This window comes from Trichosporon asahii (genome assembly GCF_000293215.1).
Source record: "Trichosporon asahii var. asahii CBS 2479 unplaced genomic scaffold scaffold00070, whole genome shotgun sequence".
Lineage (NCBI taxonomy): Eukaryota > Fungi > Basidiomycota > Tremellomycetes > Trichosporonales > Trichosporonaceae > Trichosporon > Trichosporon asahii.
This window is the reverse complement of record NW_014040855.1, coordinates 850,840-864,042: the sequence shown is the minus strand read 5'-3', so window position 1 is coordinate 864,042 and position 13,203 is coordinate 850,840. Positions and strand designations below refer to the sequence as shown.

Genomic DNA, 13,203 nt, shown 5'->3' with positions numbered 1-13,203 from the left:
GAGGAGGACGGTTTCGACACGATGTGCCTTCGCCTCGCGTAGAAGTCGGCGGCCGATGAATGTGCTGGACGAACATGCTGACATATGCGTTTCTGTGAGATAGCACGCTGCCTCCTGTAGCACATTGCACAGTCGCAGAGGGGTACGCACATCAGGTGACTAGCTGCCATTTGATGTCGGACTGATACCCGAGGTCGTCGACCTCGTCAAAACATCTAGTAAACCTCGCCAATCAGTCCGTATTTCACGAATGCATGCACTGATACCCGAGCAGCTATGCATGCATTCGGGCCGAGCTCGTCTCGAGCTGCATGGTGCAGTCTGCGCGCTTAAATTGAGCCGTTGAACGCTTGCAAACGCGCCGGAAAGAGTGTTGCCCATGTCCCAATCGGTCGGGTAGAAGTTCGAAATCTTGGTAGCCGCCGGTGTAACCGGCCGAACAAGCTTTGCACCGGTCCGTGCCTGGATGTATCCTGGAACTGGAAGTCGGAGCAATGTTCTGCGCGGCCGCCTGTGATGCAGTTCATGATGCAGAGCTAGCAGAGCCCGAGTGGGGGACGCAGGCTGCTGCAGGTCTCGGAGAGTCGGGTGGGGGACTACGGTCGGGGAGAGAGCTTGGAAGAGGTGCAAACCGGAAGTGTCCACCGCCCCGTGCACCCCGGAGCGGACGTCGGCCGGGGCCGCACGGGCGCACGGGCGTGTGCGCTCCGCATTCCGAGCTCCCTGGTGCGAGTGCGTGAGCGAGGTTTATCCGTCTGGCATTTCTGCTATCTTGCACAGACGCATCGGGATTGCCAAAAGTGGGGGGAGCATTGGACAGCCTCGCGTGGCACAACGTCAAAGGGTGGGGGAGTTCAGCCATATTGTTCCCTTTGCATCATAGGCACATTGCCCAAGGGGGGCACGGCCGGCGCAATTTCGAACTTTTTCGGGACGTTTTTCGATTTTCCAAGCCCACCATCGTGACTTGCATGCCGCATGCACGCGACTTGACCGACTTGGCCGGCGCCATGTTCCGTCCCGCGCACGAGGCTCTGTGAGTGCGCGACTTTCTACGCCGATGAACGTCGACCCGAATGCGCCTCCTTTCGCACGCAGAGAGGATATAGACGAGCTGCTCGCGCTAGTGCAGACATAGACGAGAGAGAAAGAGTTCGCCTAAAGCATGCTGCAAGAGATTGAGAAGAGGGGAACAAGCTCGCGTGAATGCAACCACATACGCCACTAGTGCAACTCTACTTCGCGGGTGACCGTTATGGATGCGCGCAAGTGCGCGATCTGCATAGCTGTGACTACCACGGTGCATGTGCTGAGCATCCGGGCTGTGGCTGGGGGAATGTGTGTTTCATGGCATCCAGTTCTGGGAGGCGCACCGTCGCTAGCGAGCGTGAGGCGTCTCGTCTCCGTTGGCCTGGGTCAACTTCTTGCTGTCGGCTATCAGTAGCTCTTCTGCGCGGTTATCATCGTCGATTTCTTCTTCGTCTCGAGCTAGCAACGACGCAATTCTTGCCTCGGGCCGAGGCAGAAGAGTTCTCGTTGCAAAGAGCTCGCCAAAAGCAAGTGCAGACAGCGCTAAGCGCCACTCCAGGCTAGATCATCACGACTTGCAAATCACATTCCGCATTCTCCGACCCGGACTTCCTGTCGGTAGATAGTGGTATCCGATCGCTTGCAGAGCTGGGATCTCTTCTGCTCCTCTCGATTGTGTTGGCGAGCCCGGTGGCGTCGGCGACGTACCCGATGCAAGAGGCTCCACAGGCCAAGAGCTCGTTTACGTGCCCACGTTCGAACACAAGGGGCAGCGGTTGCGCCGGTCTCACCGGTATTGAGCGCCATCAACAAGTGCACGCGAGGTATGCGGGTATGCGGATGCACGCGGTGCGCTCATTTCAAAACACATCAAGGTGGGGTTGAGCGGTATGCACGCTCCGTTCATAGTTGATGTTCTCATGATCGAGCTATGGGAGATCTAGGATGGGGGAGATGAGCTCGATGAGCAAAGATAGCACAGCGGGCATCGCGCACGGCGGGCACCTTGCCCAGCTCGGGCAGCGAGGACAGCAGCATAGCCAATCCCCCATCCGCGATTGCAACAGCGGCAAGTAGTGCTGACCGAGTTGCTGCGGCATCGTTATCTGCAGCCAGTGGGGGTACAGCGTACCAGGTGGGCACGCGGTGGGACCGAGGATTACGCGGATCTCGTGATCCGGAAAGTGACGCTGAGCCCACTGCTGCTGCTCGCGTCCCCCTCTTGGATCTTGGATTATCCATTCCGCTCTGCCCGATCCGCTGCGCTCGCTGTCCTCCTGACCGTCTAGCGCTCCTGACTCCCCACGCATGTTAGAGATAAGTGGGTGGACGCTACCCTGGGCATCTTGTGGAGCGTCAGGATGCGAGAGGGCGGATCGTGGGAGGGCTAAGGAAGAGGCAGCGCGGTGGCCACTGCCGCCGGCTATAGAATGCCGATTTTCGAACCCGACACTGTCTCCGTGCCTCGTTTCCCTGCAACTCCTGCAACTTGTTCCTTGTGCGCCGCTCTCTTTGTCCGGTTTACTTGCCGGAGGTACGCATGCGCGACCATTTACCCATTTCCAACGCGCGTCCATGCCTCTTTCGGCGGCTAGTGTTGCAGATGTGCTAGTTCAGATCGTTTTGGCGAACTCACAGCTTCGCGTAAAGCAGAGATGTGAGCCGAGGACCAGAAGAGGGCGCGTAAAGCTCGACACGAGCTAACGCGAGCTAGAAACTCGATGGATCGGCTATCAGTGTTGCTGAACTGGTGCTAGTGTGTTCACGAGGATGTGGGGCACGGCGGGGCGATGTGGTCTCAACCCAGTTAGCGTTGGGGTAGTGTTTCTGGGGTTGCGCCACGCCGATCTAGCGACGTGGCAGCGAGATGTTTACGGTTTCCCGACTCCATGTCGCAGTAACGGATGTGGAACCGGCACTCTACAGGTAACTGGCTGACGCGATGCGAGCGCGTGTGAGTGCGGACTGACGTTCGTGTACCAGTGTAGTGGACCACTGGTCACCGGACTCCGTGCCTCGGACTTGCCCGGGAAGGTAAACATTCTCACAGCTTAGCAAGCTCGATCGCAACTCGCGAGTGCTGAACATGCAGTCTTCTTGGGCCGAACGTGGGTGCGGCTCGTAGTGTGTGTTTCGCAAACACCGTCTGGGCCGCGACGTGCTTTGTTTTAGACGGCATTGTGCCAGGATGCGAGGGGACGTGAGTGAGGCGCCTGAGCGACGATCCCTCTGAACGAGGCGGTCATCGTCTAAGTTGCATTGACCCGCGATACAGACAACGCCCTGCGAGTGCGTATATGTCCAGCTGCACTGAGCATCAACACTAGAGAGCCAATGGATCTTTGGGAGCGGTCGTTGCGCAGATGACAGACGAAGCTGGGGTCGGAGGCTTGTCGCCTATCATCTGCACGTCTTCGTCTATCAGTTTGCTCTCTCCTTCTTCGATTCGAGATCGTCTCGAGCTCTTTCTGCATGCAGAATACGCGAGCTTTCTCTTCCTATTTACGCGACTGCGATCCGGAATGCATCTAGTCTGATTTACGCGAACAGCGCTGCCGTGGTTGTGCAGAAGAGGGGGGCCGGTTAGAGACGTCTCCGGAGAAGTGGAAATGCGCAGGGTAGGGAAGGGGCGAGGGCAGGGCATGAGTGGGTCACGGGGCCCAGCCGCGGAATGCGGTCGTGTGGGTGGCGAGCTGGCGGGTATGGCAGCCCAGCGGAATGACGCTGCTCCGGCTCGAAGGTCGGAAGACCGGACTCCGGAGCCCGGTGCGTATACTGGTGGGCCGGTGGGCTGGGGCATGAACCGGCCGCGCACCCGCGCATCTGCCTCGGGTTTCGAAAGCCTCAGCCGTGCTGACCGCTCTTCGCCTACTTTCCTCTGTCCCGGTGGTCGTCTCGCCTGAATATCTTGTGATGCTGCTAGCTCGGCAGAATGCGACGGAGCCTGAGAGTGCAGACAGACGTAGAGAAGTGCAAGCGATGTCCTGCAAGAGGAAAAGCGAGGCGGTGTACGGTTGTCTTGAATCGTCAAAGTCTCCAGTTGCGACGGACAAGCAAACTACAGTCCCTCCCGACGCGTTGCGGCGAGCAATGCGCGAACGACGCGGATATCGATGGAATGCTAAGAGCGGAAGGGAGACCACTGGCTGATCTGAGGCAAGAGACGTGAACGATGAACGATTTCCGCGGCTTGAGTGAGTTGCGCGGCTGCTCATCCAAGCGCACTCAGCTTCACTAGCACAAGTGCAAGCCCTTAGCCTTGGCTTCTAACCATAGACTACTCGCGCACGCTGTGCTTCGGCAGAGCATCGGCGGCATCACGGGTGGCGTATGGCTGGGGTACTTGCTGGCGTTCGACGAGTGACTAACCGTAATCTGTTGATCGTCTGACTCCTCAAACTTCGGTTCCCAAAGTCTACAGTCAAGCGAATAGCGTTCCAGAGCCTACAGCGCTTTCACCAGCTCCGCCAAAGCCGCAACACAGATGCGCGGGGGAGACGAACAGCTTCGGCTATCTCTGCATTCTGAGTCAGTACCGCGGCAATCTCTAACGTTCGCGAAAGGCTCAACTCGCCTTCGGTTGCGCTCGTCTCGAGCTATGGAGGTATGCATAACTAGCCGATCTGCAGGCCAGAGGCCAGCTATGCACAGATAGGCGACGCGAGGAAGCGGCTATGCATTCTGCGCGAGATTGCGTTTGTTTGGCGTGGACGTGTGACGGCCAGGGTGGCTTGGTGAGTGTGCCCGAACAAGTGGAGCGGTGGAGCGGTATGTGCAACCTAGAATGAACTCTGTTTCGGTCTCTGTGCCCGATTTGGCACGGGGTGCGCCGTTTTCGGCCTCTTGCGCCGGTCCTCTGGTGCGGGGAAGTGTTTGCGGGACAAGAAACCCGAACTTTATCGACCAGCACCCAGGGTCCCACTCCCCCACCTGCTCGCTATCCTCGCCGAGCTGGCTCGATCGTGCAAGCCCCGTGCCCATGTCCGTGACTGCGGTCTGAGCACCGGTCTTGAGCACCGAGAACCGGATGCCGACACGGAGAGTGTCATCTGACGGCGAGCGAGTGTTGTGAAACTCGAGCCGAGAGCTGTTCGAAATTGCGGTCTCGCGTGAATGTCAACACAAGCGTTGCCCATCGGCGTACAGCGACGGTACGATGAAGGTACGCGACGATTTCGAATATGAGAGGCGAGGAGAGCGAGATGGAAATGATCTACATACCGTCCATGGAGGTCTGTAGCGTTCCTGGCCTGGCCCTTGCGAAGGTAGCACATGGAACGTCGCATCTGCGCCAGAGACAGCCGACAGGCGTGTGCAGGCGACCCACGACCCGGCGGCGGAGCCCGCGTGTCCGAGTCACATGGACGCCGACACGGGTCGGGGCTGGCGAGGCTGGCGGGACTGCCCCCACCCGCACCGCAGACAACTTCCGGGAAAGTCAGACAATGCCGGGCTGCGCTCCGATCCTGGGTCCAGGAAGAAGGACCCGATGACATCAACCCTGATGTCAGCCGGCGCGGCCTCAGCTCTTGTGCCGAAAAGCAACCAAGGGGCGATCGCCGAGCACCTGACACCGGCACGCCGATCCCTACCCTTACCTCCGTTGTCGCATGTCCGCTGTCGCATCTCCGTTTTCGCACAATCGTGGTTCGAAATAAACCTCCTTTTCGAAGCCGAAACCGGCGTCTGCTTTGTACCTCGGCACGTAGATCATCGGGACGAGGTATTGCATAGCACAAAGGTAGAGCTCGCGCCGAGCTCGTGTCGATCTTCTCAGCGGAGATCGATGCCGAGGCAGTCAAACGTCGATCGGCCTCGGCTCGACCTGAAAAAGTTCCAGCTATCGGCGTAGTTTGTTCAGCAAGAAGCCGAGTCTCGAAATTACTTCTCAACGCACGCGACCTGCCACCTCGCTTACAGAACTTCTCTGATGAAACCCAACTCTAGGTATTTCTCGACATTGCGCTGAGCTCGCCTAGCTCTCATATGCATGGTTCACAACCATGCATATGAGTTCATTGTATTCATGTCCGACGCCATACCGCACGTTGATTGAGCCCTGTCCTCGTCTATACCACATGTCGCCATTGCCGACTGGTGATCAGGAATACATACCTTTGACGAGTTCGGCATCTTCCTCTCCAGTAATCTAACATTGCTCGTCATAACTGGCGAGATCGTGTCGATCGGTTCGCCGGTATATCGGCGTGCATGCTCCAAGCTCAAGCTCGCCCACATCGTCGGTACCTGGCTGCATATTCCGTCGTCTAACGCTCAGGTACGCTCGGCAGCCCTCTTGGCCTGCAGGGCCATATCAGAAAGCTCGCCTGCCAAGGCGTGCGGCATCTCGCGGTAGTCTGCGGGGTCGGCGTGCACCGAACTGCAGCAGCTGAGTAAGCAGGCGCATACCAGTGGCAGCTGACCCGTATGGCGGCGCACAGCGGCGCATTTCATGGTATTAACTCGCCTTGCACTTTGGAGACTTTGGCGGGGACAGGCGGGGCGGGCTCCGCCGCCGCGACCCGAGCGTCCGAGGGTCCGAGATCTGCACTCGCTTCGCCAGCGCCAGCGTCAGCCAGCGGGAAGAATGCCGAGTGCCGACTTCCGGGCCGGCGATGGCGCGAGGGTTTGCGCGGTGCGGCTCCGTGTCGCATACGGCCGTCGGCCGGTAGGGTTGGAGACTTTCCGGCCGATCGGCACCTCGATACCTCGCCAGATCAGGATCGCGTAGAATGCCGACTTGATGTCCCGGATCATGACCGGAGCTCGCATGCGATTATCCTTCTCGCGAGAGAGTGCATGTCTCGCGAATTCAGGTCGCCGATGCATCTCGGAGTCGTGGAGTCGGCTCTCTCTCTGCACTGCACTCGTCTACTTTGCATCGTTCTCGTCAATAAAGCAGGATGATGCATTTGCTGTCGCCTATGTTCCATGCAGACGAGGGACACAAGCTCGGCTCAGCCGATAACGTGAAGCAGTCACCATGTCGCAGAATGCCGATGCGATCGTCGTTTCAGGTGGTCAAGACCCCCCACCTCGACGGGTCACCCGTGGGAGACATTGAATCTAGCGAAGGCCTCCTCCGACCGCAATAATTAAAAGTTATGTGAACGACATCAGAATCTTTGATGCCGCCGACCGGAAACGGGCGTGGGAGAATTTGATTCTGCCAGAGGTGTTCTCCCATCTCGCATGCGTTGAAAACATCGTCAAAACATGTTCAAAACATGCTCTCACGTGGGTGCTGTCAGTGGCGTGGTAGTGAGCATTGCCTCAGTCGACAGCGTCAGTAACAGCGAGCAAATTGCACCCGCAAACTCGTCAGTCTGACGAGCACTCCGACATCCTCCTTCGAAATCTTTGCAGGAGTCCTCTCCGTGCACTGGCGCCGAGCACTTGGCATCTGATCGCGTGGCCCTCCTCCTGCAGCGAGACTTGGAATGTCCGGCTATGATCCTAATCTATGCATTTCTAACGTCCGACAGCCAACTAGATGTAGGGGGGACCAAGCTGTTTCCTGAACACGGTCGAGAGAGCCTCGACGACGAGGAGCAGGACACCACCGCCGGGGGCGAGACGGAGCACCTTGGGCGCGAAGCCCTTGTAAAGCGCACCGATACCCTCCTCGCGGGCAATGCGGAAGAGCGCCGGGTAGGTCCACTCGCCGGTGGCGTGGAGCTGGAGTCGCGACTTGACGACGTCGAACGGCGTGTTGAGGACGGTTCCGACGAAACCACCGATCGTACCAGCGATCAGGTTGTTGATCATCTCAGCCTCCTTGCCCTGCAATGTTAGCTTCGTGGACTCGAACCCGCATCACGAAGTTGCCCGCCTGCCCGCAACATGCGCAGACAGCACAAACGCTCCCGGCTGACCAGCGCGGACGCTCTAGGCGGCGTACCGCACAGACATCACTCACCTCAGCCTTGGGCAGGAGAGCCTTGACCTGGAAAATGGATCCGAAGTAACCACCGTTCCACCAGACGTGGCGCCAGAAGGTCGGCTCCATTCCCTGGTAGATACCGAGGGGGCCCTTCTGGGCGATGACCTTCTTCACAACGTCCATCGGGCCCTTGTAGGTCGAGTTCTTGTCCTGCATGCGGATCTTGACGAGCTCGAACGGCGTGACGAGGAACGACTCAGTCGCTCCCGCGGCCATACCGGTGAGCATCGCAATGGGCTGCGTCGTCTTCTTCTTGCCGCCATCCGTGAAGACGTTGCCCCACCATCCGTTCGCGGCGAACTTAACCGCACGCTTCGGCGCCTCCATCAGGAGGGGCGACGCGATACCGCGGTACAGACGACCGACACTGCATGGTCAGCTTGACGTCTCAGAACGATCAGCAGATGCTCTCGGGACATTCCGAGATGGCAACAACAACAGAGCACCGCGCCCGATTTCGGGTGGCACGAGCCGGCATCGATAACCCAGAGTTTCGAGCGTGGATAACAGCCCTCACTCTGATTGGCGCGCTTATTGGCCCTTCACTCGTTCCCGCAGGCAATGGCCGCACAGACCGGTTGTCGCGCTAAATATCGAGTGGGGGTGCCGCAAAGTCGTGCTTTCCGGACGTCGGGACGATGCGAGCACCCAAGGAACGCCCAGAAGCACGAAAAGTCGGGGACCCGAGGCTCGAGGCGTTGGAGTGTCCGAAAGTCCCGAGGCTGTATTTTGGCACTCACCCCTCCTGCTTGACAATGTTCTTGAAGGTCTGAACCATGCCGGGAGGGTTCTTCGACGAGTCAAGCTGCTGGCGCGTCTTGAGCACATCGAGAGGGTAGAGCATCTGATTGTTAGAGCGGACGCGCCATGATGAGAAGCGTGCAGACAGCCTTAGTGAAGCATAGGAGGGGGTCTGGGCGAAGCCGTCGATACCGGATACGTCACCACACACGACCCAACAACGAGCAACGGCCGTGGCCTGACATCCAACAGCGAACGCGCAGAGTGCGTCCGCTGTTAACAAGTCGATGTACAGCCTCAGGTGGGGTTTTAGTGTTGAGGTGCGTGACGGGTGCCGAAGGCTCTCGGATCTTGACCTGCCCACCGGCCCGGTAGCCGGAACCACTCCTCACTGCCTGTAGCACGCTTCACACTCACCAGCAGCTCAGTCACACCAGCGATCGCTCCAGCCGCAAAGGTGTAGGCGAAAGGGAGGGCTGTCGGTCAGCAAAGGTCCTTTGCGGGAAATTTCCAAGGGGGTGACGCGGTGTCTCCAGGTCCCGGTCTTGGAGTTTGGGCCGCGCCAAACAAGCATTGGAGGGTCTGCTCAGCAACGAGCGACTGGCAGATGTGCATGAACAGCTTCACACACAAACGGGATGAAGAGATGTTGAGGACGTTTGTCCAAAATGTCCAGATCCAGTGCCGCCGGCTTGCGGAACGATGGTTACCGAAAGGGGCTCATGTCGGAACGGAAAAGACAGTGCGGACGGGGTAGTTGATCGCCGGAGCTGAAATACTCACGAGCGGGCTTGTGGGGCACAACGGCGCCCTCGGCGGCAGTCTTGGTCGACATGGTCAGCGGGGATGAAGAGTGGTGAGTCGTCGAGAGTCAAGAGGTGAAAGCAATATTTCGGGCCACAGGTGCGGTCGAGCGACAAAAGACGGCAGCGCGCGGGGGCGGGGAAGGTACGGTACGCTTGGTGGGCGCTTAAACCCGTGATTCCGTTCACCGAATGCCCGGATATATCTTGCCCTCGATCGCCTACTTTCTCCACCTCATTCCGGAAATGTACTCCGTATCGCTCTTTCGCTTCAACATATCATCCCTTCTTGATGACTTTTGGATAGGTTGCAGTAAGTCGACACCATTGCTTGTCACATTGACCAGGTCCAGTGCATAGTTTGATCTACAACAGGTTGGCTTGATGCCCGATGGGCTCGAGGCCCCATGTATCACCCCAGATCTGGGTGCAGCAAATCACAGGTTGCGCATGACGCCTTATCTGCCAATCCACATCTTTGGCTGACAGCCCTCAGCGCCCGGGGCGGTCCTCTTCCTTGACCCACTCGAAGCAGCGTTCGTGCCTAGAGATGCGCGCGACTGCAGTTGACTCTCTGCCGAGGGTGACTGCGACCGATGGGGGCCAGATACCCTCGAGGAGCTGACGATGCTGGCGGAGAGCCTTCTTCCGGTCCACGATGAGCTCATGACCCGACGGGCCTGGGCCATTGAGGATGAAGTCGACAGCCAATGCAGTGGCGTGAAGGCAACCCTCACCATCGCTATCGAGGCTGGGACACACTTCGGCGCGGAGGGAAACCGACTTGTGAAAGATATAGAACGCCCGCTCGAGACATACTTGGACCGGGTGCTGAAACCTGCCGGGCACCCGGCGGTCATTGAACAGGACCTTCCCCCGACGTGTCTTGTGGTCGACCAGCACCACCAGCCACGTAGGCAGAGTCCCAGGTGGGCGAACGAGTACGGTCGCGTCGAATCGCTGGAAGTCGGACGGATGAATGCTGTGATCGAGGTTGACATTGACGTCGCGGCCGTTACATCGTGCCAGGCGCCGAGCGTTCTCGAGGATTGATCGCACCTGCTCAAGGTTGTCTGGGGCTTTCAACCCATCGCCTGGGATGCCTAAAGGGGCCACCGGCTTCGGAGGCAAGGATGCCGGCCATGCGGGAAGAAGGGTCGGCAAGTTTGAGGTGGCGCTTGTCGTGCTGGGCCTCTCATCGTGCAACGTCTCCGCGTCGTCGATGTTGCACTGAAGGTCGAGCTTGGTGTCGATGGAGCTCACAGCAGCGGGGGACGACCCGGCATCCGGTAACTCGAGTTTGCGTTTCTTGGTGGAGATGCGCTCAGCCAAAGCTGGGCGGTCTTCGGCGTCCACGGCGACGGCATCACCGTTACTGCATCTGTATCCGTTGAAGCGACATCCTTCGCACCGGGCAGCGACCTCAGATCCAACCTTGTCTATGCAAGGGAGTCGCTGGCCGACGCACTCCACGCAAGGGACTTGACGCGTGCTCCACTGCCCCAGGTAATCATCTCTGATGAGGATGAGCCACGCACCCAAGAGCCTGAATGGTAACGGGGTTCGGCCGAGCTCCCGTTGTTGCTCGTCGTTGAGGAAAGGTGTAGCGTCGAGTGGTGGGGGCTGCGGGGTCATGTCGTGATGCTGTGGGATTGATGGAGGGAAGGAGTGAAAGGAATGGAGAGATTGAGTGGGAGTGATGAAAAAGTGAGTGATGGCTAAGAGGAGAGTGAATGCCGGGGCAAGAGGAGCTAAGTGGGCGACAAGAACGGAATGTCGCGCAGGACGAGTCAGACACACGATGATGAAACGCAGAATATCGCTGCCGCACGGTCTAGGCCCCCTGATCGCCCGGTGTATCTGACGCACGCCCGGCTACTGCACTCGCGTTATCTTTTGCACTGCACCCTGGTCGCCTGCGCTCCTTCAGACTGACTCGGTTGCATCGCGACCTAGGCGTAACTCTCAGATTCACAAGGCACAGCACGCGGTTTCTGACCTGTCCCAGTCACTATAATTGTCGCGTTCAATGTCGTTGCCGGATCAAGCGGCACTACTGCACGTCATGCCCACCGGAACTGGCCGTCTTGCCTCGAGATGCGAGCGACGACCTGTGAGGCCGATCCGAATGTGGTCGACGGGGGCGGATTCCGAACGTTATCCAGAAGAAGGCTGTGCTCCACGAGAGCCCTGTCCTCGTTGATCACAAAGTCACGATCAGGAAGACTGGGAAGGTTGCGGACACAGGCGACGGCCAAAGTGGCCGCATAGAAGCTCCCTCCAGCAAGATCTTTCAGACACGGATAGCGCAGTGCTTCCAATGTTATCAGGCCCGAGAATGTCTCGAAAGCCTTCTCGAGGGCGAACTTGACGTAGAGCTCCCTTTCTTCGTTGTTGGCTTGTGCAACGTCTCCCGGCCCGCTGGCGTTGAACAAGACACGGCCAAGCCTCTTCCTGTTGTCGATCACAGTAACCGTCCAGGTTGACGTCCGCGCATTCGCCGGAGTGGCGACTGCAATCGTGAAGTCGTAGGGCTTTATCTTCTTCTTGCTGAACGTTCCCTCCCTCATATCGACGATGACGGCAATTCTGGGGCGCATGGTCTGCCTCGCCTTATACAGGAGGGATTTGATTCTGTCGTTGCGGTAAAAACGCAGCCGCACTGAGGAAGAGCTAGAAGCCGCTGGCGCGGGCAGCACGCTTCCGGCAGACGTATTGGCGGCGCTCTCCTCCATGTTCAGACTCCCTACACGTGGAGGATATGCCGAGCGGGCTTGAGGCGGCGCCCTGATGGATCGGGTTCGATTCATCTGAGGGGGATTGAAAGGCGGGGCAGCCTGCTTGCCACGCTCCTCCGGGCTGAGACGTTGACGAGGCATTCGTAGCTGAGGAGGATCCCCTTCGCTTTCGCTTCCACTGCCGCTGCTCTCCTCCCCAGCCGAATCACTGCCGTCAAATGTTGACTCTGCATCCCTGGCGTGTTGGCGGATAAGACTGGTTTCACGCCCGGCGGGTTGAGGCTTCGCTTCGCCGACACGGTTGATGACGCGGACCTCGTCGGCCGTCAGGTCGATTATTGATTCAGATGACATCGTACCAGCAGAAGAAGTGCTCGGGCTTCTCCTGGAGGTTTGGGCTTGCTTGACTGATTTCCGGACCTTCGTATCACGATCCTCCTTCTCATGCTTGCGTTTCTTCGTCCGAGTCGAGCCGGTGGCAGGTGTTCCTTCAGCATCCGGGTTCTGCAGTTCATATCCGGGTGAGCATTTCATGTCGCCAAGGAAACAACTTTCACATCGACGTCGTTTTGTTCCGGGGTCGACTCGATCGATACAGGGCACGCGCTGTCCCGTGCACTCAATGCACTTCGTGTTGCGTTCCTCCCACTCGCCGCTGCGGTCGTCGCGAATGAGTATCAGCCACGCCCCGACCCGGCGATATGGCTCGGGAATGGAGGCAAGCTCGCGCTTCTGCGAGCTGCTGAGGAAGGGTCTGGCATCTATAGGCGGTGCTTGTTGGGGCATGTTGGTGTTATGGGTGATGCCGAGGAGTTGAGGAAGGTGGAAGTGGGATGGGGGCGAGTGGATGAACTGCATCCGCCCAGCGATCGAGATCGCGCTGCGCCCTTAGTTGACCCAGGCTGGTACGGCGTGTCTGCGAGAGTCGCTGCGGCTTGCTGTCTGTGCT

General features: G+C 58.7%; 3 protein-coding genes across 3 annotated transcripts; all 3 read right to left on the bottom strand.

The window, feature by feature from the left end:
• Nucleotides 1-7,518: 7,518 nt before the first annotated feature.
• On the bottom strand, nt 7,519-9,548 carry A1Q1_04142 (organic acid transporter; the record flags this gene model as incomplete). The annotated part of the gene is made up of 6 exons (XM_014322519.1): nt 7,519-7,812; nt 7,949-8,339; nt 8,713-8,951; nt 9,007-9,069; nt 9,131-9,189; nt 9,497-9,548. The coding sequence occupies 6 exons, from the start codon at nt 9,546-9,548 to the stop codon at nt 7,519-7,521; spliced, it is 1,098 nt and encodes a 365-aa protein (XP_014177994.1).
• Nucleotides 9,549-10,008: 460 nt separating this feature from the next.
• A1Q1_04141 (uncharacterized protein) lies at nt 10,009-11,151 on the bottom strand (the record flags this gene model as incomplete). Its single annotated transcript, XM_014322518.1, has 1 exon — nt 10,009-11,151. The coding sequence occupies one exon, from the start codon at nt 11,149-11,151 to the stop codon at nt 10,009-10,011; it is 1,143 nt and encodes a 380-aa protein (XP_014177993.1).
• A 428-nt stretch (nt 11,152-11,579) lies between these two features.
• Nucleotides 11,580-13,040, bottom strand: A1Q1_04140 (uncharacterized protein; the record flags this gene model as incomplete). Its single annotated transcript, XM_014322517.1, has 1 exon — nt 11,580-13,040. One exon carries the CDS (start codon nt 13,038-13,040, stop codon nt 11,580-11,582), a length of 1,461 nt encoding a protein of 486 aa, XP_014177992.1.
• Nucleotides 13,041-13,203: the final 163 nt, after the last annotated feature.